Source organism: Plecotus auritus (genome assembly GCF_963455305.1).
Source record: "Plecotus auritus genome assembly, chromosome: 10".
Lineage (NCBI taxonomy): Eukaryota > Metazoa > Chordata > Mammalia > Chiroptera > Vespertilionidae > Plecotus > Plecotus auritus.
In genome coordinates, this window is record NC_137785.1 from 36,980,148 (window position 1) to 37,006,974 (window position 26,827).

Genomic DNA, 26,827 nt, shown 5'->3' on the forward strand with positions numbered 1-26,827 from the left:
AATTCTGGAGGATAGAAACTCAAAATCAAGATGTCAACAGGGCCACGCTCCCTCTTAAGGCTCTCCAGAGGAGTCTTCTCTTCTAACTTCTAGCATCTGCCAGCAATGCTCGGTGTTCCTTGGTTTGTAGATGCCTCTGCCATCACTTGATCTTCTCTCCTGTGTCTTTCTCTTTGTCTCTTTTCCTCTTCTTATAAGACACTAGTCATAGTGAATTGAGGGCTCACTCTACTCCACTATGACTTTGTCTTAATGAATGACATCTGCAATAGTTCCTATTTCCAAATTTGGTCACATTCTGAGATAATGGGTGCTAGGACTTCAATGTATTTCTTTAGGGGGCACAAGTCAACCGATAAAAGGTGTCATGACCCCCCCAAAATGTTTCTGGATCAAATAAATGTGGGAAACACTGGATTATAAAAGGCTATCCAAGTTCTTTAGAATGGGAACTGTCAGAGCTTTTTAAAATTATTATTATTATTTTATTTTAGTGTGTGTGTGTGTCAGAGCTTTGAATATGTTAAATGTGCACTGTGAGTCTCCTGGGATGAGATGAGCAAGAGCAGCAAAGTGTGTAATGATTCCCAAACATCTGGCTGCAGCCAGTGATTCTCAACTTTGGCTGCATACTAGAATCCCTAGACTTCAACCCAATATATCAGAATCTCTGGCTGGGACCCAGTTGTCAATATTTTTTTAAGCCACCCAGGTGATTCCAATGTGCAGTCAGACTTGCCCCTAATTCTGAGAACTACAGATCTAGATAATAAAAGGCTTCCAGATGTCTGTGTGGATAAGTGCACATTTCCCCTCCCCCATGCAGGGGAAGCACCTCACACATCCTCTCCAGGTCACCTTGTCTTGTCCCTCCTCACACATCCATTGTAGCAGATACTCTAGGTTGCCTGCTCCCAATCCATTCTATGCTTTCCTCCTTGCTATCAGAATCTTTGAGACCATGGGGAACAATCTGAAGATGGCAGAACAGAAAGATGAGAGGAACATGCATGCCTGATGAAGTCTTTCAATAGCTGATGTAATCAAGGCTGGAGTCGAACTACCACCTTTTATCTGAACGAGAGCTTAAACGTCTTTTTATAATGGTTGAATCAGTATCACACCCTGCTACCCTGACACTCAAAAACCTAGGATCTTTTATAAACAGAGAGCCACATAACATGCAATATACATAAAACCTTGGCGATTTCATTATCTTCCATCCACCCAAAAGCCCATGACTATTCTCTATTGTGTCAGGTATAGATATAAGCTATATATGCAGAGATGCTCATCAAATAACCCATAGCAAGGTGTACACGTCTCCCAATAAACCAGTACAGAAACCTACCCAGAGACATACAAAACAGTCTATTTTAAATAGGAAATCTGGAAAAGTTATAAATTCTTCATTTCTCTTTCTCAACTTTCCCATCTACTCTCCACTTCTCTATTGACTGTAAATATTCAAGCTGCCAACTCTTTCAACCACATTACGTGTTAAGGAGAGACTGTACCATGATGTGACCCCGACAACCTTGAGCTAGCTAGATCCGGGCCACAATAGAAATTGCTTCCCTTAAATCTCCTCACAGACTATCTGAGCCATCATTCATATATGCCCCAAAGCTTGCTGGCTCCTGGAACAGGCTGTCACCTGCCCACTAGTCTAACACTTGGTGCTGTTCTCGAGGCCCCCAACAAGTCCCAGGCACATATCAAGGGTTTAAAAAAAAACAAAAAAAACCTATTATTTGCTCAGCATGACAGCCCCTGCAAGGGCAAGGCACTGAACAGAAGTGTGGACAATCCCAACTTAACAAGGCAGAAGCTCGGTGCGCACTTCAACGTTCTTTAAGTGTTTCCACCTCAGTGTTTCTTTCCTGATTCACGCCCACGCCATAAAATTTGTCTTTCCCAGAACAATTATTTTCTATCTTCTTGAATGGAGACATGACCTCTGCTTTTCTCAGAAGAATTTGGTTACTGGGCTCACTGCTTAAGCAAGAAACAGACCATGCTAGGTCTCAATTCTCTGCCTTTTTTCTTTCTTCTTCTCCTCCTCCTCCTCCTTCTTCTTCAGATGGAGGAAGATCAAGAGAAATACGAAGAGAGATGGAGAGGGAGAACAATGGAGAGAGACAGAGAGAGGCAGAGGGATACAGGGAGAGCGGAGAGTGCAGAGGGAGAGAAAGAGAGCAAGAGAGTTGGAAGAGAAAAGAGAAAAAGATGGAGAGGAAAGAAAGAAAGTGAGAGGGAGAGAAATGAGGAGAGTAGAAGATAGAGAGAGGAAGAAGGAAAGGGAAGTTGAGAGGGAAAGACTAGAAGAGAAAGGAAGAGAAAGTTGGAGAAGGAGAGCGAGAGAAGGGTGGGGGATAGGAAGTGAGAGAAGGAGAATAAGGGGGGAAAAGGGAGAAAGAGGGGTTGAAAGGGAAAGAGAGGGAGAGGGGAGGAGAGAGGGAGAGAGTGAGAGGAAGAGAAAGAGAAAGAGAGCCTGAGAGGAAGAGGAGAATGGGAGAGGGAGAGGGAGAGTGAGGGAAAGAGAAGGAGAGGAAGAGGCACAGTGAGGAAAGAGAGGGAGAGAGAGTTGAGGGAGAGAAAGTAGAGAAAGAGGGAGAAAAATACAAATGGGAGGAGAGGGAGTGAGGGAGGAGTTAGGGAGCGAGTGGGAGAGGAAGGAGAGAGAGAGATGGAGAGGGTGGAAGAATGAGGGAGATGGGGAGAGGAAAAGGGAGGAATGGAGAGAAAGGGAGAAGAAGAGCAAGGAAGAGAGAGAGAGAGAGAGAGAGAGAGAGAGAGAGAGAGAGAGAGAGAGAGAGAGAGATGGGAGACTGAGAAGAAGAAAGGGAGAGGGAGTGAAAGAGGTAGAGGGAAATAAGAGAGTGAAAAAGAAAAAAAATAGGGGGAAAGACGGAGAGGGAGAAAATGGGAATGGAAGAGAGTGGGAGAGATAGGGAGAATGAGATAGAGAGAGGGAGATGGGGGAGAAAGAGAGAGAGACCTGGGAAGAAGAGGAAGAGCCAGGGGGAGAGGAAGGGAGTAAAAGTCTGAGAAGGAGGAGATGGTGTGGGAGAGAAATAGGCAGAGAGATGGAAAGGGAGAGAGGGAAAGTGAGAATTAGTATAAAGGGAGAGGGAAAGGGAATTAGAGCAAGAAAAAGGAAAAGGGAGAGGGAGAATGACAAGAGAGGGGGACAAGAAATGGAAGTGGGAGGGAGAGAGGGAGATGGAGTAAGAGGAAGAAAGGGAGAAAGAAGAAGGAAGCAGTTTGAGAGGAGAGAAAAGGACAGGAGAGAGTGAGAGGAAGAGGTGTTAGGGGTAGAAATAGAATATTGGGGACTAGCTATAGTTATAAGAAACATTAATCATCCTCTGTTAACCTTGATTGTTTTGTTCTAATTAAAGAAAGCACATTCTAACCTGGCTGGGAGTTGTAGCCCCACCCCCCTCCAAAATGGGAGTCAACCTTGCCCCCAGGACCTTGGAGTCTTCTCTTTTGAATGTAATGTACAAAACAAGGTGAAAAACCACCATTCTCAGGAGCATCCCTCAATGCTTTGAGATTTTGCTTCTTGGCAACTGTTGACAGTTTGGCTCAAACAAAAATTCTTTACAGGTTTGAATGTTTCTTATGTTAACACTTGATTACTTTAAAAAGCCATCTTCTTAACTGGGGGAACTAAAGTTTTACTAGCCTATGTTTGTTTAATATCTTTTTGTCACTTTGAATGAATAGTGTAATACTGTTTTATAATAATAGTAATGATATATGATCTTTTGGTAAAATAAGTTGGACAATCTTGCCAGGGTTTGAATTTTAAGAAACTTTTTCTTTTCTTTTAAATATATTTTTTAATGATTTCAAAGAGGAAGAGAGAGATAGAAGCATCAATGATGTGCCAGAGGCTAAAGCAAAGAGCAATTAGCATAAAAGTGCAGAAGAGACATTGGAAGGCCAATGGACTTTGATATTCAGGAGGGCTGAATATCAGCACGACCAAATACATCCCTGGAAATGGGGGCAGGCTGCCAGGAAATTCCAGCAACAGACAGGGTGGGCTGTCACAGATCAGTGGGGGAGGGACTCAGATCTTGAAGAAAAAGGGTTGTGTTGACCACAAGACTGAGCAACTGATTGGGCACAGCTGACAAACAGCTGTGACTAGAAATTCGTTGGGGGGGGGGGCGCGGGTAGGGTGGTGAGGAGGTCCCCTCAGCCCACCTGCATCCTCTTGCAGCCTGGGAGCCCTCAGGGGATGTCCAATATCCTTAGTGCTGCTGTGGAGGCGGGAGAGGCTCAGGGCTTCTGGCTGAGTGGGGCTCCCCCTGTGGGAGCGCACTGACCACCAGGGGGCAGCTTCTGCATTGAGCTTCTGACCCCTGGTGGTCAGTGCACATCATAGCAACCAGTCATTCGCCATTCAGTTAATTTGCATATTAGCCTTTTATTATATAGGATACCCTTGAAACCTACATCTTATTAACCAATGTCACTCCAATAAATTTAATTAAAAACTGTAGTTATGTCAGCATGCCCTTGGCCAATGCCCAACAACCATCTTCTCCTGGAATGATTCTGTTTGGACTTGGCTGAATCCAACTATGCCTGCCTTCGAACCTCCGTAAGGAGGGCAGGACCGCATCCTTTAACAGGACTGGGAGTACCCTGGCTTCTCTGGGACTCTTGTGCCCAAAGGCTAGGGAATGCCTACAACCCGCCTATCCGCCCAGGCCCCAGGCGAGTTGCGGAAAAGGGATTTGCTGATCCATCACTTTAACTCTCCTGGAAGCACGGTACAGAGGTGTAGCCCCACCCCTCCTGGGGTGGACCCGCTACGCAGACCAGCAGCCCAGCTGGTCTCCGCCAGTCGCACTAGTCCTCTCCCCTCTCCTGCTGCCCCTTCCGGGCTTAAGGACCTTCAGCAAGTTCACGCCCTTCCCGTCGCCCTATCCAAACCCCGCCCCCTGCACTTCCAGGCTCCGCCCCCGCGTGCGGGCCACCTTAACTCCAGGGCTGCCCCTGCTCCCGCCTCCACCCGCCAGGGCGGCCTTGGAGCAGTGCTGCAACTCCTCCAGCGAACATGGCGCTCCGAGCCGCACGGATCGTGCGGGCCGCGGCCTGCAGCCTGCGCACCGCGTGGGCGCCCGCTACGCCCTGCCCGCCGCGGCCCTGTGGCCTGAGGGCGGGCGCCATCCGGTCGCTGCGTACTGGTCCCAATCTGCTGTTGGGTAAGCACGAGTGGGCACGTGGGTTAAGCTGGGCTGCCTCGGGGTGGGGGTGAGCTGGGACGCCTCCCTCCTCGCCCTGATCCTTACCTCAAGTCCCGGGTGCTGATCGCCCGGGTCAAGCCGTGCGACTCACACTTCTTTTATTGCTGGGATCTCTAATTGTGCAGCCCCTCCTCCCCTCCCTAAGTGGCGTGGCCGACACCGCAGCCTTTGTCCTGCAGGTTAGGGAGGGTGAGGGGGGGCGGGGTGCTGGAGCAGGCTCGATCGCCCTGTCCGGGGCAGGAGTCTGCCGCTCGCTCCTGGAGAATCCGGCCAGTGCCCCTAAGCTTCTTCGTGACCTTAGGTTATCTCTCATTTGTGGACCCTAAAAGTGGAGACAAATAATAGGCTATTAGTTTGCTCCACGGATCATATCAATGAGAACTCTAAGTAAAAGCAAAGCAAGAGCACTTATTGAAGTGAAAGCACTGGATCTAGATTTTTACTAGTAAGCAAGCAAAACTCTTGAGTCAGTTTCCCTCATCAGGAAAATGGAAATGATAGTCTTACCTCACAGAGTTGTTAGGAGGGTGAAATAATAGTAATGTAACTGTTGTACATAATGCCTGGCACATAGTATTTGATTATTAAATTTTAGTTCATAGAATCAAATAAACAGCAAAAAATGGACCGATATTAATATATTTTGTCTGCCTAGTGACTTTGAAAGAAGGGAAATACAAACCTTACATAGATTACTCAAAACGCCTAATTTTCTGAGGCTCAAAGCTCAGTAAGAAAGTAATTATTTACATAATCTCCTGTCCACTTGTTTCCTGTTGTGCCAAGAATTGTACTAATCATTGAACCTAAATAGCCTGGCCTAGAAAAAAGGCTTAAATGGACTTAAAGTCAAGTGGACCTTGGCACATTTAGCTTAGCAATGTGGCTGCCTCTTCCTCTAAACTTTTGCTTGTTCAGTTGCTAAACTGAATGTGAGAGCCATCTTACTCTTATCTTTACAATTAGGTAAGATGGCAAGGCCAAAATCAGGACAATGGACTCAGAGAAGTCATATTTATAGTTCTCCAGCCTTTTAAAAAGTATGTTAGTTTTAGACAACCCATTCTAGAGTTGTAAGAGAATGATAGGGAGAATTCAGTGTTGTAGCCAAATAATTATATACTGGATATTTTGCTTAGAATCCCTTTTACTTAAACTTTCAAAAATTACTTAACTCCAGCTTTTAAGAGTTTACTAAATTATTTAGAAATGGGAGTACAAATAAAATAAACTCTGCACTTGCTTGCTTTGTACTTATAATCTACCTTCCTGGGAAAAATTGGTAAGTGGGCTATATCTGTAGTATGTTAAGTTCTATGAGTGTGTTTGGGGTTATGGTGGGAGGAGAATAGTGCAGAGTGCTATGGGAACGTGCTGGATGGGCCCAGGAACGCAGCTTGAAGGGCTAGACTAGGCTTGTGGTAGGAAAGAGCTTCTAAACTGAACTATGAAATAGTCAAGAAAAAGTGAAAGGTCGGGACAGTGTTGCAGTCAGAACGTCAAGTATAAACCTTAAACTTTTTTTAAATCCTCACTGAAGGAATGAAGATATTTTTTCCATTGATTTTTACAGAGAGTGGAAGGGATGGCAGGGAGAGAGACACACACATCGATTGGCTGCCTCCCAAACTCAAGCCCCCACGGGGCCAGGGATTGAACCTGCAACCGAGGTACATGCCCTTAACTGGCAATCGAACCCAGGACCCTTCAATCAGTGTGCCAATGCTCTAACTACCTAGCAACATCAGTGAGGCCAAATCTTAAGCTTTTTAATAGAAGGATTAGATTGATCTGAAGCATTCAGTTATTTGAAGTGGAACAAAGCAAAGCAAATTCCTTTGTCACAGATTTTGCAACTTTTTCCACTGAAGAATATAAAATTAAAGTTTTTTAATGCTAAGGGGAAAAAAAAGGAATAAGCTATACTCTATTTATATTCTGTTGCGCATCAGAGCTGTGTAATCAAAGCAATTTAATGCTGTTTTAAGTACAAATATCTATGGGTAAGGGAGAAGAGTGAACCAGCAAGGCTTACTTTAAAACTGTATTGGAATTAATGAACCATTTCCCAATTCACTTCTGATGCATTATTTTTGGAAAAAATACTTCATTTTGGAAAGTAATATATATGTAAGATAGTATATACTTTTTAAAAAATTACTTATTTCTTAAAGCAAGTACTTTTAACATTAAATCCTAAATAATTTTTTTCATATCTCTTAAATTTTGGTCAGTCTTTCTTCCAGGAATTGTTGAATATTTGACCATATCTTTTTTTTTTTAATAAACTTTTTTTATTGATTTCAGAGAGGAAGGGAGAGGAATAGAGAGATTGAAACATCAATGATTAGAATCATTGATTGGCTGCCTTCTGCACCCTCCACACTGGGGATCGAGCCTGCAACACCGGCATGTGCCCTTGACCAGAATCGAACACAGTACCCTTCAGTCCACAGGCCAACGCTCTATCCACTGAGCCAAACCGGCTAGGGCGACCATATCTTTGAAGAGAAACTCATAAAGAAAGCCAAGCCCTAAACGGTTTGGCTCAGTGCATAGAGCGTCAACCTGTGGACTGAATAGTCCCGCGTTTGATTCCCGTCAAGGGCACATGCCTGGGTTTTAGGCTTGGTCCCCAGGGGGCACGTGCAGGAGGCAGCCAATCAATGGTTCTCTCTCATCATTGATGTTTCCATCTCTCTCTCCCTCTCCCTTCCTCTCTGAAATCAATAAAAAAATATATATATTTTTTAAGAATGAAAGCCAGGGGCTAACCTGTCCAATGAAAGATCAATAGGACTTGACTTTCCACCTGTTCAAGGCTTAGCTCTGAGGTAACTGTTGACTTATCTTGTAGTTTGCTTCTTTAAACTATGGTAGCCTATTTCTTCCACACAGGCCTGAATTCCATTAAAATGGAATTTTAAGAACTTATTTAAGTTGTAATTTACTAGGTCAGTTTCATTCCTGTAAGATTCCACTTTGCCTGCAAGCAACCAATTTGCTGGGAAGCTGTCTTAGGTCCAACTCTAAAAAGGCACGTTATTTTTTAGCTTAAATAATTTATGAGCCGTCTGTGCTCATTCCAAAACTTCATCACTCCAAATCTGTCTTCAGGGGGACAGACTTTTCTGCAAGACAGACCAATTTGTAGATAATTATACATTTGAAATATCCTCAAATTTTTTGTGCGTGATTTAGACTAAGTAAGGTTAGAGCAGATAATCAAATCTCCAAAAGACGCGCAAGGTGTTCACATCAAGCCATCTTTGTCTAAGTCAGTGGTTCTCAACCTTTCTAATGCCGCGACCCTTTACTACAGTTCCTCATGTTGTGGTGACCCCCAACCATAAAATTATTTTCGTTGCTACTTCATAACTGTAATTTTGCTACTGTTATGAATCGTAATGGTTGAGAACTGCTAGCAGGGTCGCCTAAGACCATCGGAAAACACAGATATTTACATTACGATTCATAACAGTAGCAAAATTACAGTTATGAAGTAGCAACGAAAATAATTTTATGGTTGGGGGTCACCACAACATGAGGAACTGTAGTAAAGGGTCGCGGCATTAGAAAGGTTGAGAACCACTGGTCTAAGTGATAGCACTGTTAAGATGTACCATCTAGTAGCGATCATTTTTTCCAGGGCATGTACTATTGAAAGGCAATGTCAGTAAGTCAGACCAAACACTGGGAAAGTTTTGTCTTTTGACAGCATTGATATAAAAAATGCATTATAAGAAGTGATGCTACTGCTTTTCTGAAATATTGGTCTTCTATTTTAGTGCGTAAATTCACAGAGAAACATGAATGGATAACAACAGAAAATGGTATTGGAACAGTGGGAATCAGCAATTTTGCACAGGTATTGGATTGTCTCGAAATAGTTAAAATAGTCTGCTGTCACCTAAATTGGGTTGGCTCTGTCTTTTAAAATTTGTTTATTCTGCCCTTAGTATTTTGGGCCCTTTACAGGCCCGTAGAGAAACATCAATCATAAGTGAAACAAGTGAAAAACATAATCTGGTTAGGGGAGTATGTAGTGTTAGAGATATTGAAAGGCTAACATTTAAAATTGAAGGTAGGAAACAAACCTTATTCAAGACAGAAATGTGTTTGTTTCATATTGGGGTAGTTAAGGAAAGAAGCAGCAAAAGGGTAGAGTGTTGATAGTGTTTTGTGGATACAGTGAAACACACATGACCAGGGAGATGAAGAGGGAAAAACCTAGAATGGCACAGATTACGCAGAGGGAAACCTTCTATTTAGCCTATCTATTTCTCTATTAACTCCCCTATTCCCACTGATCCCATATTTGAAATATTGTGTAAAAGAAAACGTTAAGGCAAATGGCAGCACCAGTTAATAATTTTAAACTGGATCTCTGGGAGGTGGGGCACTATGGGGAAAGGGGATAACTGATGGAAATATAAAATATTTTATAGAAATGTTGTAATATCAGGTATTGAAAGTGAAGGACAACTGTATCTTCATTGGTATATCTGTGTACCTACTGAAGCCCAGTACAGGGTGCTTGTGAAATATTGTATAGTGTCCATACCTCCTGGAATTTATCAGTGTAATAACCTACATGGAAAACGACATACAAAACATTACTAGATGGATAACCTGAGTGGTACAGTGGGTAGTAACCTGATGGAGAGATAATTTCTTATTGGAGTCAAGGTCTTCAAAGAGTATAAGGCATGTGACTATGAGTTGAAGAATTAATGGGTAAGATTTAAGCAAATGCTGAGGAAGAAATGGCTGCAGAAGTGAAAAAACGCCAAGTGTGATTCTTCTCAGAGGAGATAGTAATCTTTTGGAGGACATACGATTTGTAACTGGTCACTACGGCTTGTGGAAAGTCCAGCTAGTGGCCTGTTTCCTTGCAGGTCCTGAGCCAAGAATAGTTTTGTGTTTTGTGTTGTAAGAAAAAACACAAAAAATGTGGCCCATCAAATGTAAAATTTGTACTACTATCTGAAATTCCAGGGGATTCGGTGTTTGGCTTGCTCCTATTTATTAGGAGGTTTAATTTTATTTCTTAGAGTTTTTTTGTTTGTTTGTTTTTAGGAAGCATTGGGAGATGTTGTTTACTGTAGTCTGCCTGAAATTGGGACAAAATTGAACAAGCAAGGTGAGTATTTTTCTTACCTTGGATTGTCATCATTCATGCCATGAATTTTCTTTACCTAATCTTTACCTTGAATAATAACTTCTTTTTTTTTCAATTCTTACCAGAGGATGTTGCCACTGATTTCAGAGAGATAGGAAGGAGGGGAGTAGGGGGTAAGAGGGAGGAAGGGAAGAAGGAAGAGGGAGGGGGGAGAGAGAGACAGAGAGAAAGAGATTGATCGGTTGCCTCTCGTATGCACCACTGGCCAGGGCTTGAATACCAACAAAGCCACACGGACCAGGGCTAGGGATTTATATCTTATACTAATACAAATAGTCTGGACATAGGTGAAGAGAGGATTGGTTGAGTGGCTCAGTGAAGGACATGACCTCTTTTAGTACTTTTTCTGCCTCAGTGTGTCACAGTTCACAACATGGCAGCAAAATTTTAGACATTGTCACATTCTCAAATGACAATGTCCGAAAGCAGGAAGAGATGGACAGGCTTTCATTTTTTTTTTTTTTAACCTTTGGTGGGATTTTCTTTCTTCTTTTTTTTTTTTTAATAAATCTTTATTGTTCAGATTATTACAGGTGTTCTTTTTTTTCCCCCATAGCTCCCCTCCACCTGATTCCCCACCCCACCCCATGCACTTACCCCCCGCCACTGTCTTCATCCATAGGTGTAAGATTTTTGTCCAATCTCTTCCCGCACCCCTCACACCCCCTTCCCCCTGGGAATTGTCAGTCCATTCCCTTTCTATGTCCCTGATTCTATTATATTCACCAGTCCATTCTGTTCTTCAGATTTTTTATTCACTTGATTTTTAGATTCACTTGTTGGTAGGTATGTATTTGATGTCATTTTGTTGTTCATAATTTTTATCTTTACCTTTTTCTTCTTCTTCCTCTTCTTAAAGAACACCCTTCAGCATTTCATGTAATCCTGGTTTGGTGGTGATGAACTCCTTTAGCTTTTTCTTGTCTTTGAGGCTCTTTATCTGACCTTCAACTCTGAATGATAGCTTTGCTGGGTAGAGTAATCTTGGTTGTAGGTTCTTGCTGTTCATCACTTTGAATATTTCTTGCCACTCCCTTCTGGCCTGCATAGTTTCTGCCGAGAAATCAGCTGACAGTCATATGGGTACTCCCTTGTAGGTAATTAACCATTTTTCTCTTGCTGCTTTTAATATTCTCTCTTTGTCTTTTGCCCTTGGCATTTTAATTATGATGTGTCTTGGTGTGGTCCTCTTTGGATTCCTCTTGTACGGGGTTCTGTGAGCTTCCTGAACTTGTAAGTCTATTTCTTTTGCCAGGTAGGGAAAGTTTTCTGTCATTATTTCTTCTAATAGGTTTTCAATATTTTGCTCTCTGTCTTCTTCTGGCACCCCCAAAATTCGGATGTTGGTACGCTTAAAGTTGTCCCAGAGGCTCCTTACACTATCTTCATATTTTTGGATTCTTTTTTCTTTTTGTTTTTCTGGTTGGGTGTTTTTTGTTTTCTCATATTTCAGATCTTTGGTTGAATTCTTGGGGTACGTTGATCTACAGTTGAGTTTCTGTATATTCTTTATTTCAGACAGTGTATGCTTAATTTCTGACTGGTCCTTTTCCTTTTTTTGGCATTCTCATTAAGGTCCTTGAAGGTCTCATCAAGTTTCTCGGCGGTTTTTAGAAGATTCTTGAGTAACCTTATAAATGTGGTTCTGAACTCTATGTCATCCAGTAGTTTGCTTTCCTCCATTTCTTTCATTCGTGACATGTTTGTCTCCGCATTTTGCTGCTTCCCTGTGTTGATGGAGTGGCTTTGTGTGATAGGTGACCTATAGGGGCCAGTAGCTCAGCCTCCCCGATCACCTGAGGTGGACGCCTTTGGTACACCCCTTTTTGGGCTGAGTGCAAAGTCTTGGTGTAGTTAAGCCTTGATTGCTGTTGGTACACTGGGAGGAATTGACCTCCAGGCCAATTGGCTGTGAGGACCCGCTGTGTCTATAATGGAAGAACAGCTGCGCTGGAGACACGCTTATGGTGCAGGACTTGTTTCAGTGGGGCTTTGGTGCTCACTGAGTCTGCCTCTTGAATGTGTCACTTATGGATGTGAGGAGTTGAAATCTGGTGTCTCACACTGACCATTAGGTACACTGGCTTCTGGATCTCCAATGGGGTGCTGGTCAGCTACTGTCTGAGGCCACCCAGCAGGAGCTACACCGAGAACTACAGTTTTCTCCTCTTTGCTTGGGGTTTGGAGGTTTTGGAGCTGTCTGACCCGGGCTGCAAGTTTGCTAGGTTAAGCTGCGATAGGGCAGGCCATTCATATGCTAAAGCCGCTGCTTGGTGCTTGGGTGGGTTTGTAGGTTGTGCAGGGGGGTCTCAGGGCGTCACTAGGCTAGGGCATGGCAAACAGCGATGGCTGCCAGTAAGCCGGCTCTCCGTCTCCAACTGCGTCTCCGCGTCCCGCGCCCCAGTGCAGTAAACAATTATTCCTGCATGCAGCCCTGCAAGCAAGCCACCCTCACTTTCCAACCCGATGGCAGACAGTCCAGCTTCTCCCCGTAGGAGTTTGGGTCCCCCGCATCTCCTCAGAAACTGGAGTTCGGAGTAATCGGGAGTTTGTCTTTCTTTGGGTTGAAAAAAAGCAGCGCTCCCAGTAGCCCGCCACCAGCCCGATTCGCATGCCTCTGTACCTCAGCTTTTCAGTGTTGTGCACCTCTCAATGCTGTTTGCTCTTTCTTTCTAGTTGTAGAACTTCCACTCAGCCAGCTTTCCTGTGGTTCTGGGTGATAGACGTTTTGTCTTTTAGTTGTAGTTTTGAAATTGTTGTGCGAGGCAGCAGTTTAGGTGTTTACCTATGCCGCCATCTTGGATCCTCTCCAGGCTTTCATTTTTATTCTCTTACATCTCATTAGCCAGATATGGGTTATATTTGCCACCCCTAGTTGTAAGGATGATGGCAAAGAGAATAATGAGCATTTTTAGACATTATCATGGAAGGTAGGAAGAAGTAGAGGGAAATGGGTGTTAGCCCCTTTGCTCTCCATTCCACATATTCATATTGAGGCCTATTAAGTTTAAAAAGTAAAATCTGCTTTTCTTTGAGGTAGTTAAGCATGTGAACTAAAAGGGTTCAGAACCTGGTTTTCAAGCCTTGTCTCACAATATATTAGCTGTGTGATTTTGAGGAACATACATAATCTAGGTCTCATCTATAAGTTAGGATAATAATAATAATAGTATCTACTTCATACAGTTATAAGGATTATATGAAATTTAGCATAATGTAAGAATCTTTGACAGTACTGGCCATCTCTTTTTCTGCTTAAACTTTCCCCATCATTTATCTTATTTGATATTTTTCTGCTTCCTGTCTCTCAACATCCTGGTTGGTCACATCCCTCTTTTTGAAGGTCTTCCTAGAAACCATTTCTGATGTCATAATAAAACCCTCAGTGTGATTAATAATCTTTTTTTCTATACATCAACACACAGTTCTCATTTTCTTAAGTTCTTTTGTTTACTGTGTACCCACTCTGCTACTCAAGCAGACCATAAGTTTCTGAACATCTCTTTATAGTGAGTGTCATGAGCCTTTTTGTGCATTAAAAAATTCTATTAATATAAATATGCTGGTAATATCCTTAAACTTAAAAATGCCTTTTTAAAACTTTCTATAAAATGTATTTTTAAATTGATACATATAATGAAAATACATAGATCTTAAGTATACAATCCAATAACATACTGTGTGAATCTTCCCAATTGAAACCCTTCTCAATAGACAACCTCTTCTGATTTATGTCCCCATAGGTAAGTTTTGCCCATTCTTCAACTTTTTAAAAGGAATCACACAATATGTATTATGTTTGATTTCTTTTATCCAATGTCATGATTTTTGATATTCCTGTTGATCAGGTTTTTTTTTATTAATTTCAGAGAGGAAGGGAGAGAGATAGAAACGTCAATGATGAGAGAGAATCATTGATCGGCTGCCTCCTGTGCACCACCCACTGGGGATCAAGCCCTCAACATGGCATGTTCCCTGACCGGGAATTGAACAGTAACCTTCTAGTTCAAAGGTTGACACTCAACCACTGAGCTACTCCAGCTGGGCAGTAGTTCAATTTTTAGTTGCTGAAGAGCATCCCCCTGTATGAATAGACACATTTTTATCCTTTCTCCTGTTGATGGATTTTTATGTTATTTCTAATTGGGAGTTATTATGAATAAAGCTACTATAAACTGTTTTGTATAAGTCTCTTTTTGTGAATGTATGTCCTCACTTCTCTTGGGTAAGTACATACAGGAGTAGTATTTCTGGCTCATAGTGTAGGTATATGTTTAACTTAATAAGAAACTGCCAAGCAGTTTTCCGTGTTTGTACCATTTTACATTCTCATCAACAATATGAGACTCATTTTTCCAGAAGCTATAGATCTCATTGTGGTTTAAGCTTGAATTTCCTCAGGAACATTATTGTTGAGCAACTTTGTTTGTGCTTTTTACTAACATCTTTATTTGTGAAGTCTGTAGTCAAGTCTTTTACCAATTTCTTTGTTTTTATGTGTGTGTGTTTTTACCATTGACTCAGAGGAGGTTATTTTTCCATTGATTTTAGAGAGAATGGAAGGGAGGGTGGGAAGGAGAGAGAGACAGAAACACTGACGTGAGAGAAACATCAATTGATAGCCTACTGCATGTGCCCCAATTGGGGCCGAGAATTGAACTTGAGACCTTTCTATGCGCAGGTCGGCACTCTAACCACTGAGCACACTGGCCAGAGCTAGGCATTCTTTATATATTCTAGATACAAATTCTTTATCAGATATATATTTTGTGAATATTTTGTCATAGCTTGCGGTTTTACCTTTTCATTTCTTTAAGCTTTTCTTTTTTATGAAAAAGCTTTTTAAAAAAATACATATTTTTATTGGTTTTAGAGAGGAAGGGAGAAACATCAAGGATGAGAGAGAATCATTGATCAGCTGCCTCCTGCACGCCCCTTACTGGGGATCGAACCTGCAACCCGGGCATGTGCCCTGATTTGAACCGTGACCTCCTGGTTCATAGGTTGATGCTCAACCACTGTGCCACGCTGGGAGTTTTCTGATTACTGCTTCTATTTCATCAGTTGTTATTGGCCTATTCACATTTTCTGATTCTTCTTGATTCGGTTTTGGAAGACTATTTTTTTAGGAATTTGTCCATGTCATCCACATTGTCCAATTTGTTGGCATATAGTTGTTCATAGTATTTTCTTACAATCCTTTGTATTTCTGTGGTGCCAGTTGTTACTTCACTGCTTTCATTTCTGATTTTACTTATTTGGGTCCTCTCTGTTTCTTGATGAGCCTGGCTAAAGGTACATCAATCTTGTATATCTTTTCAAAGAACCAGCTCTTGGTTTCATTGATCTTTTGTATTGTTTTTCTATTCTCTATTCCATTTATTTCTGCTCTAATCTTTATTATTTCCTTCCTTCTACTTACTCTGGGCTTTTCTGGTTGTTCTCTTTCTAATTCTTTAAGCTATAGATAGTTTATTATTAATTTTTCCTGTTTTTTGAAGTAGACCTATAATGCTATGAACTTCCCTCTCAGGACTGCTTTTGCTATGTCCCAGTAATGTTGGGTTGTTGTACATCGTTTTCATTTGTTTCCAGGAAATTTTTAATTTCTTTCTTGATCTCATTGGTATCCCATTCATTATTTAATAAATGTTATTTAGCCTCCATGTATTTGAGTGTTTTTGAGTGTTTTTGCTATAGTTTATTTCTAATTTCATTCCATTATGATCTGAGAAGATGCTTGATGTGATTTTAATCTTCTTGAATTTGTATAGACTTGTGTCCTAACATGTGGTCTGTCTTTGAGAATGTGCATGACCCATGTGCACTTGAGTAGAATGTATATTCTGCAGTTTTAGGGTGAAATATTCTATAAATGTTAATTAAACCCATCTGATCCAGTGTGTTCTTTAAAGTTACTATTTCCTTGTTAATTTTTTTGTCTGGAAGATATATCCAGTAAAGTCAGTGGGATGTGAAAGTCCCCTACTATGACTGTATTGCTGTTGATCTCTCCCTTAAAGTCTTCCAGAAGTTTTTTTATGTATTTAGATGCTCCTGTATTGGGTGCATATATGTTTACCAGGGTTATATCCTCTTGTTGGATCAATACCTTTAGTTTTAAGTAGTGACTTATATAGTCTCTTGTAATGGCCTGCTCGTTTCCATTTGCATGGAAAATTTCCATCCCTTCACTCTCATCCTGAGTCTTTTGTTTTGAGGTGGGTCTCTTGTAGACAGGATATAATTGGGTCATGTTTTTATATCCATTCAGCTATCCTATGTCTTTTGATTGGAGCATTTAATCCATTTACATTTAAGGTTATTATTGACTAGAGGCCTGGTGCACGGATTCATGCACATTGAAAAGAAATTAATTAGAAGGTGGCCGGCGGTGCAGGACTGGGTGAGATGGGCCTGACACGCCCTGAAGCCAACCTCCTGCGGTCCCTCCCTGACCAGCGACACCTGGGGTGGCGTTGGAGCTCGAAGGGCATCTGCGGAGTGAGCGGGGTTCCTCTGGCAAGTGGGGTCTCTCAGCGTGACCTGCAGGGATTGAGCTGAAACTGGCAGTCCGACATCTCCCAAGGGGTCCTGGAGTGTGAGAGGGCACTCTGCAAAGTTGCTGTCGCTCAGCAGCTCCTGCATTGAGCGTCTGCCACCACATGGTCAGTGTGTGTCATAGCTACCAGTCGGAGCTTCTTCCTTCTGGTCATTGTGCATCATAGCTACAGGTCAGACAGTCACTTTGGCTTTTATATATATAGATAGGTACTTATTTGTTGCCATTTTAATTATTTATGCCTATGTTTCACTGTCTCTTTATTCTTCTCATTACAGCAGTCCCTTTAGCATTTCATGCAGTGCTGGTTTGGTGGTAATAAACTCCTTTTGTCTTTTTTTTTTTTTTTTTTTTTTTTATTGATTTTTTACAGAGAGGAAGAGAGGATAGAAAGTTAGAAACATCGATGAGAGAGAGACATCGATCAGCTGCCTCCTGCATGCCCCCTACTGGGGATGTGCCAGCAACCCAGGTACATGCCCTTGACCGGAATCAAACCTGGGACCTTTCAGTCCGCAGGCCGACGCTCTATCCACTGAGCCAAACCGGTTAGGGCACTCCTTTTGTCTTTTTTTATCTGGGAAGCTCTTTATTTCACCATCTTTTTTTTTTTTTTTTTTTTTTTTTTTAGTATATTTTTATTGATTTCAGAGAAGGAAGAGGGGGAGAGAGATAGAAACATCCATGATGGAGAGAATCATGGATCGGCTGCCTCCTTCAAGTCTCCCACTGGGGATCAAGCCCACAACCCAGGATGTGCCCTTGACCAGAATTGAACCTGGGACCTTTCAGTTTGCAGGCCAACACTCTATCCACTGAGCCAAACCAGCTAGGGCATCACCATCTATTTTGAATGATAGCCTTGCTGGATATAGTAATCTTGGTTTCAAATCCTTGCTTTCCATTACCTTGAATACTTCATGCCATTCCCTTCTGGCCTGTAGAGTTTCATGAGAAAACATCTGACAGCCTTATGGTTGCTTTTCTCTTGCTGTCTTTAAGATTCTCTCTTTTGCTTTAATTTTTGGCATTTTAATTATGATGTGTTTGGGCATGGACCTGTTGGGGCTCCTCTTGTTTGGGACTCTCTGTGCCTCTTGAACTTGTATAACTTTTTCCTTCACCAAGTTAGGGAAGTTTCCTACCATTATTTCTTCAAACATGTTTTCTATCCCTTGCTCCCTTTTTCCCCTTCTAACACATCTATTATGTTGTTATTGTTACATATGATGTTGTCCCACAGCTCACTTAAGCTGTCCTGTTCTTTACTTTTTGGTTGTCTGAGTGATTTTTTTTCTACTGTTTTCTAATTTACTGATCCAATCTTCAGCTTCCCCTAATCAACTGTGTGTTCCTTCCCTGTTCTTTATTAGTGCTATGTCATTCTTCATATGTTTTCTCATGCTGTTAAGCATCTTTGCCATCATTATTCTCAACTCTATGTCCGGTAATGCTTTTCTCCATTTCATTTAGCTCTTCTTCTGGAGAATTCTCTTATTCTTTCATTTGGGGCTTCTTTTTCTTTCTTTTATTTTTTTTTTTTTGTCTCCCTATTTTGGCTGCCTGTTTGGGTTTGTGACTATGTATTAGGTAGATCTGTTATGCCTCCCAATCTTCAGTGCTGGACAGTGTATAATGCTGTTTCTGACTAATTCAATTAGGCAAAGACTCAAAGCCTCCAGAGACCCACCTCTGCCTGCAGACTGATTTTACAGTCAAGGTGTTCTTTTTTTAAAAAAAGCTAAAGACATTAATCTTCTAAGCATCATTTTAGCTATCCTATATAATAAAAGGCTAATATGTAAATTGTCCCCTCGGGAATTCGACCGACCAGGAGTTCGACCGCTCGCTATGATGTGCACTGACCACCAGGAGGGTGGCGCAGAAGGAAGGCAGGCCCCAGCCAGCAGCCGGGGAAAGGAAGGCCCCAGCCAGCAGCCGGAAGGCCCCAACTGGCCCTGATCGCAGGCCAGGCCTAGAACCCTACCCGTGCATGAATTTCACACCGGGCCTCTAGTATCCCAAATATTTTGGTATGCTGTATTCTCATCATTCACTTCAGACCACTGGATATTGTCTTATAGGTGACTAAGGCTCTACTAATTTTTCAGCCTTTTTTAAAGAATATATTTTTTTTGATTTCAGAGAGGAAGGTAGAGGGAGAGAGAGATTGAAACATCAATGATGAGAATCATTGATTGGCTGCCTCTTGCATGCCCCTACTGGAGATCAACCTTGCAACCTGGGCACGGGCCCTTCATAGGAATGGGACCTGTACCCTTCAGTCTGCAGGCCTGATGCTTTATCCACTGAGCCAAACCAGCTAGAGCCAGCCTTTTTTTTTTAACTGTCCTTTAGATTGGTTAATTTCAGATTATCATTCTTCATGTTCACTGATCCTTTGTTTTACTATATCCAGTCTGCTGTTTATACCATTCAGGGAATATTTTGTTTTACGTAGTTTACTTTCCGTTCTAAAAAGTCCATTTTAAAATTTATATTTGTTTACAAGTATTCCTCCATATGTTCACTTATTATGATGATCTTTTTTAAAAAAAGTCTTTTAATATGCTTATAATAGCTATGTGAAGGTTCTCTGGTTAATTCCATCAGGTAGATCTGTGGGTCATTTGGGGATCTTTCTGCTGACTACTTTTTCTCTTTTCCATCCTCCTTTCTTTCTAGGAAACCCTCATTTTCCATCCACCTTGGCAGCCCCATACTTCATCCTTTGACCCTTCAAATAAATAAGATTGGTTTTCTACTTGTGTTCTAATTACACTGTGGTCTTTGGATAGCATGGTGTTATAAGTGTATGCAGTGTATAAAAGAAGATCTCAGTTTGAGTCCCTTTTTTCCCCGCCAATCACTGACTCTCCTTTTGGTTATCCTACAGATCCTTCACATAATTGTTTTTTTGGTGTATCTGTAGAAAGGTTGGTCTGAGATACTTTACTGCTACTGGAATCTTCTGAACTTTTTTCTGAGCCATAGTAAATTGAAAGAAGGTTGAGTTTTAGTGAATTCAAGCACTTCTGGTATTCGGATACATCACCATTTGTTTACTCTGTCTAAAAGAAATAGGTCTGCTTTATTGAGGATATTGATACCCTTCTCATAGGTGATACAAACATGACAAAACCTACGATTTTATTTTTAAATAAAGATACTTGGAATTTTATCATGATTGTACTTGAAGTGACCAATTTTCTATATTGGCATTTTCAGGTCATTAACTTTTGACATTTAATATTTTCTTTCATTTTCTTAATTTAGATGAGTTTGGTGCTTTGGAAAGTGTGAAAGCTGCTAGTGAACTCTATTCTCCTCTGTCAGGAGAAGTAACTGAAATTAATACAGCTCTTGTAGAAAATCCAGGACTTGTCAACAAATCTTGTTATGAAGACGGTAAGTTGTTAATCTAGAGTTAAAAGCAAAATTTAGCGGATTGTGACTTCATTTCTTTGCACTTTTTGGTACTAAATAGAGATGTTCTGCTTTTAATAAAGAAAGCACAGATTAGCTGAATATCTAAGGTTATGTTTATTAAGATCTTTGATGATAAAATAAAGCATGGCCTTATTTTACAGGGTTCTTAGTATCAAACACTTGCAAAGTATTTACTTCTTCAAATATAAAGCATCTATATTGTGATGTAGGTAATACAGAATAATACTTATTCCATTAATTTTCAGTTTTCTCACATACTCATCTTTACAGTTACCCAGTGAGGTAGGCTAGTAGCAATTTTCTCCATTTTGTAGATGAAATGAAGCCCGGAAAGGATTTATCTATTAAGGTCACACATCCATAAATGGTAAAGTTAGGATTAGGCTGTAATTCTCTGTTGCCTATCACCAAGCCCTTCTAATTCTCTACTTTCTATGTCCTTCACATCAGTAGTTAACAGTGTTGGGGTTCCTCTTGTTAATGAAAGATATACCTGGTCTCTTGTATACTTGGATCCCTATGTAAAGTCTTCAGTGTCATTTGTTGATGCTTATTACAATCTAACAATTCTTAATCCATTATAGTGGAATCTATTCTAGTTGTAATCTTTTCAATAATGATATGCAAGGATATTAATTTCATTCGTAATGCTAAAACTTAAAATTCCTTGAACAAATGAGTCATTGAGGTAAATAATACTACATTAATTTTGAGGCACTAAATAATTTATTTTAAAACAAGTGTTGGTAAGGATGTGGAGAAATGGGAATCCTATTGCAGTGTTTGTGGGAATGCAAATTGGTGCAGCCACCATGGAAAACACTATGGAGGTTCCTCAAAAAATTAAAAATGTAACTACCTTATGACCCAACAATTGCACTTCTGGGTATATAGCCGAAGAAACCCAAAATACTAATTCAAAAAAATATATGCACCCCTATGTTCATTGTACATTATTTACACAAGTGCCCATCAATAGATGAGTGGATAAAAAAGCTGTGGTACACATATACATTACTCTGCCATAAAAAAATAAAAATAATGAAATCTTATTATTTGTGACAGCATGGACGGACCTAGAGGGTATTATGTTAAGTGAAATAAGTCAGGCAAAAAAAGACAAATACTATATGATTTTACTTACATGTAGAGTCTAACAAATAAAATAAATGAACAAACAAATAAAAACCAACTCATATAAACAGAGAACAGACTGATGAGGAGAGGCATTTGGAGAGTTGGGTGAGAAAGTCAAGAGAATAAGAAGTACTAATTAGTAGTTATAAGTCAACATAGGAAATATAGTGAATCAATAATATTGTAATAATTGTGTATATTTTAGGTAGGTACTCGAAACATCAGGGGAGAGATCACTGTATAAAGCATATGATTGTCTAAACACTATGCTGTGCATCTGAAACAAATACAAAATAATATTAAATATAAGCTAATTTAAAATAAAACTATTTTACTTTTTTTAATGAATTTGACTTTAACTCTTTAAAAAGGTAATTTGGAATATAAGATACTTTTCTTTGGTTGCAGGTTGGCTGATCAAGATGACACTGAGTAACCCTTCAGAACTAGATGAACTAATGAGTGAAGAAGCATATGAGAAATACATAAAATCTATTGAGGAGTGAAAATGGAACCCACCTAAATAAAGTAGTCTGAAACAACTTATCTAGCATAGTTGTCTTAAATTAGTGGTGGATAAAAGATTTAATAATTCCATTGAAAAAAGAAACTACAACAATGCTACTGGACGAAAATACCCCTTAACCATCTAAATGATGGCAGATAAATACAATGTGCATCTTTTCCACAACACCCTATGGTTTTTAGGCTAGGCTACAGTTATAATATTCAGAATTCCTGAAATTATCTATGGTAAAATCTAGTAGTAAAAATTATATATTTCAAGGATAACATTGTTATCTTAAGCCTTAATAATACTGTAACTTGCTTACATCAGTCTTTGGATCAAAATACTTAATGATCTTTCCATTGGAAATAACAGGCATTAGAGAAAAGTTTTTGTTGTTATGGTGTCAGATGATGAACAGTACTGTCTTAATTTAGCAATATACTGATTTTGCTGGTGCTATTTTTATACACTGAAGTAGCAGCCTCACAGGAAAATAAGAAAGTTTAATAATAAAACATTCAACTTCATTAATGTTTTTTGTTTTGCTGTTAATATATCATTTAGTGACTATGCTAGTATTTGAGAAGATGTGAATTTTAACTTACTGAAAGTTTTTTATGTTTTAAGGTAATTGAAGCCATAACAATGAAAGGTTCCAAGAAAATGTTTCCTTTTAGTCATTCATAAATGTGATTTTTCTTAAGCAAAACTCTAATTGCCTGATAATATTAAGTACCTTTTGGTCACCTTTAATATCATGAAAAAGAAACCACTGATACTGTTTTTCTGTCATGCTAAGTTAGAGAAGAGGAAAAACAAGGAAAGGTGAAAGTTTGATCAGTAAGGCACATGGATGACATCTTTAAGAAAGTTAAATCATCCAGGTTTTCACTTACGTAATCAGAATAGAAGTGAAACTTTTTGAGCTCAGACATTGACTTAGAGACAGTGAATGTGCTTTAAAGTTTAAGCATATTTACAGTCCCAAATTATATTTTAATTCAGCCAACTGTAATATGTGGATATTTCTGGGAGAGATATTATATACAAACAGGTAAATATAAATACTAGGTGTACCAGTTTATAATGCGGATTTTTTTCAATAGATGGAGTTACACATATGTTGATATATATGCGATTTGATATGTATGTTATTTTGTTGTTTTGACAACAAGCTTCAAAACTTCATTTGTCAAATTTGCTGAAGGTGTTAACATCATAGATATTTTTATGCTTAAAAATGTCGAATTTCGTGCCAAGAAAAGCATTTGCGGGAAGTTTTAATTCATTATTTTGAAGAGAAGTGCTGCTGAATACTTCGGGAAGCTTATGGAGAGAGAACATGCTCCATCTCAAGATACTTGTAAACACTGGTTTAAACACTTTAAAAGTGATGATTTAGATGTGAAAGACAACATAACGTCCAGGTCAACCGAAAAAGTTTGAAGACCAACAATTACAAGTGTTCCTGGATGAAGATGCTTGTCAAACTCAAAAACGACTTGCAGAAAGATTAAACATTGCTCAGCAAACAATTTCTTTTTTTTTTTTTTTTTAATAAATCTTTATTCAGATTATTACAATTGTTTCTCCTTTTTCCCCCCATAGCTCCCCTCCACCCAGTTCCCACCCCACCTTCTGCCCTTACCTCCCCCGCACTGTCCTCATCCATAGGTGTATGATTTTTGTCCAGTCTCTTCATGAACCCCCATACCCCTTACCCCCTGAGAATTATCAGTCCACTCCCTTTCTATGCCCCTGATTCTATTATATTCACCAGATTATTCTGTTCCTCAGGTTTTTAATTCACTTGATTTTTAGGTTCACTTGTTGGTAGATATGTATTTGTTGTTCATAATTTTTATCTTTACTTTTTTCTTCTTCCTCTTCTTTAAGAATACCTTTCAGCATTTCATATAATACTGGTTTGGTGGTGATGAACTCCTTTAGCTTTTTCTTATCTGTGAAGCTCTTTATCTGACCTTCAATTCTGAATGATAGCTTTGCTGGGTAGAGTAATCTTGGTTGTAGGTTCTTGCTATTCATCACATTGAAAATTTCTTGCCACTCCCGTCTGGCCTGCATAGTTTCTGTTGAGAAATCAGCTGACAATCGTATGGGTGCTCCCTTGTAGGTAACTAACTGTTTTTCTCTTGCTGCTTTTAATATTCTCTCTTTGTCTTTTGCTCTTGGCATTTTAATTATGATGTGTCTTGGTGTGGTCCTCTTTGGATTCCTTTTGTTTGGGGTTCTGTGCGCTTCCTGAACTTGTAAGTAAGTCTATTTCTTTCACCAGGTGGGGAAAGTTTTCAGTCATTATTTCTTCAAATAGGTTTTCAGTATCTTGCTCTCTCTCTTCTTCTGGCACCCCCATAATTCTGATGTTGGTACGCTTGAAGTTGTCCCAGAGTCTTCTTACACTATCTTCAACTTTTTGGATTTTTTTTTTTGCTTTTTGCTTTTTTGGTTGAGTGTTTTTTGCTTCTTTGTATTTCAATTCTTTGACTTGATTCTTGTGTTCCTCTAGTCTGTTTTTGGGTCTCTGTATAATATTTTTTATTTCAGTGTATGTTTAATTTCTAGTAGGTCCTTTTTCATATCTTCGAGGGTCTCGTTATATTTATCAGCCTTTTCTAGGATATTCTTGAAAAGCCTTATAACCGTGGTTTTGAATTCTATATCCAGTCGTTTGTTTTCCTCCATTTCTTTCGTTTGTGATCTGTTTCTTTGACGCCGCATTTTCACTGCTTCCCTGAGTTGGTAGGGTAAATTTGTGTGCTAGGTTTCCTATATGGCCCAGTGGGTCGGCCTCCCCAGTTAACCTGAGGTGGACACTCTTGGTGCACTCCTTTGTGGACTGTGTGTACAGCCTTGTTGGAGTTAAATCTTGATTGTTGTTGGTATCACTGGGAGGAATTGACCTTCAGGCCAGTTGGCTGTAAGGATCAGCTGCGTCTATGCTGGGAGAAGTTCAGTGCTGGAGACAGCCTTATAGGATTAGACTTGCCAAATTGCAATAGCCTCTGTACTCGGCTTGGATGGGGTGGAGTCTCAGGGCGGAGCAGACAGTCTTGGCTTCCCGTCAGCCTTGCCCTTGTGCGCACGCGCAGACCTCTGCCTTCCCGGCTCCCGAGTCTCCGCCCGAGAGTCCAGACTCCCCCCACAAGAGCGTGGGTCCCCAGGGGCTCGCCTGGAACCGGGGTTCAGTGCAATCAGAACTGGGGCCCAGTGCGTTCAGGAGCCTCCGACTCCCTTCCACTAGGGAAAGCCTATGGCAACCTCCGCAGCCTTTGTGCGCACTGGCATGCACGCGCCTTCAGTCCTCCACCTTCCCGGCTCCCGAGTCTCCACCCGAGAGTCCAGATTCCCCCCACAAGAGCGTGGGTCCCCAGGGGCTCGCCCGGAACTGGGGTTCAGTGCAGTCAGAACTGGGGTTCAGTGCGGTCGGGGGCTTCCTTCCCCCTTCCGCCAGAGAAAGTCAGCCAGGCTCTCAGCTGCCCTTCCTCTCTGCGCGCACAAAGACCCTTTGCCGTACCTCCAATTCTCTGTGAGCTTTTCTCTTACCTTCTAGTTGTAGAATTTTCACTCAGCCAGCTTTCCTGTGGTTCTGGATGGTGTGCGTTCTGTCTTTTAGTTGTAGTTTTGAAATTGTAGTGCGAGGCAGCAGTTTAGGTGTTTACCTATGCCGCCATCTTGGTTTCCCTCAGCAAACAATTTCTGATCGTTTACAAGCAATGGGAAAGTTTTTAAAGGAAAGAAAATGGGTGCCACATCAACTGAACGAAAGACAAATGGAAAACCGAAAAGTCATCAGTAAAATGTTGCTACAACGGCCCGAAAGAAAGTCTTTTTTTGCATCGAATTGTGACTGGAGATGAAAAGTGGATTTATTTTGAGAATCCCAAATGCACAAAATCATGGGTTGATCCAGATCAACCATCAACATCAACTCTCAAGGCCAAATCGCTTCGGAATGAAGACAATGCTCTGCATTTGGTGGGATGAGGAAGGTGTGGTGTATTATGAGCTTCTAAAACCAGGTGAATCCATTAACAATGATTGCTACCAGCAACAAATAATCAATATGAACCACACTTTGATTGTGAAAGGACCAGAATGTGCTAGAAGACATGGCAAAGTAATTTTGCTTCATGATGACGCACCATCACACACTTCAAAACCAGTTAAAGACATATTAAAAGATCTTGCCTGGGAAGTATTAACCCACCCTCTGTATTCACCAGACCTTGCTCCTTCAGATTACCACTTGTTCCAATCGATGGCAAATGCACTTTCTGAGCAGCACTTCAAAACGTACGAAGAAGTGGAAAATTTGGTCTCTGAATGGTTTGCCTCAAAACAAGAAAAGTTCTATTGGGATGGTATCCACAAATTATCTGAAAGATGGGGGAAATGTGTAGCTAGCGATGGACATTACTTTGAATATAGCACTTTTGATGTTTCTCTTGAAATTATCGTGTTTTCTTTGATTACAAAATCTGCATTATTAACCGGTACACCTGGTATATATATGTCCTCACACGGCAAGAGCACACAAACTCCTCCATCATTTTCCTTGTTACTAGAGGAAAAGGAAAGTATTCTGACTAACACCTTCTGATGGTGAATAAACAGCAAATGAGACACCAAAGGGAGAAGGGAGATAAATAACAAATCTTTCCTGCTCCTCAGCAGACAGAAACCATTCTTTCCAA

General features: G+C 40.6%; 1 protein-coding gene across 1 annotated transcript; it reads left to right on the forward strand.

Moving 5' to 3' along the window:
- Nucleotides 1-4,811: 4,811 nt before the first annotated feature.
- GCSH (glycine cleavage system protein H) lies at nucleotides 4,812-23,750 on the forward strand. The gene is made up of 5 exons (XM_080645642.1): nucleotides 4,812-5,228; nucleotides 9,059-9,138; nucleotides 10,350-10,413; nucleotides 20,291-20,422; nucleotides 22,010-23,750. Exons 1-5 carry the CDS (start codon nucleotides 5,081-5,083, stop codon nucleotides 22,105-22,107), a joined length of 522 nt encoding a protein of 173 aa, XP_080501768.1. The 5' UTR covers nucleotides 4,812-5,080; the 3' UTR covers nucleotides 22,108-23,750.
- The last annotated feature ends 3,077 nt before the right edge of the window (nucleotides 23,751-26,827 follow it).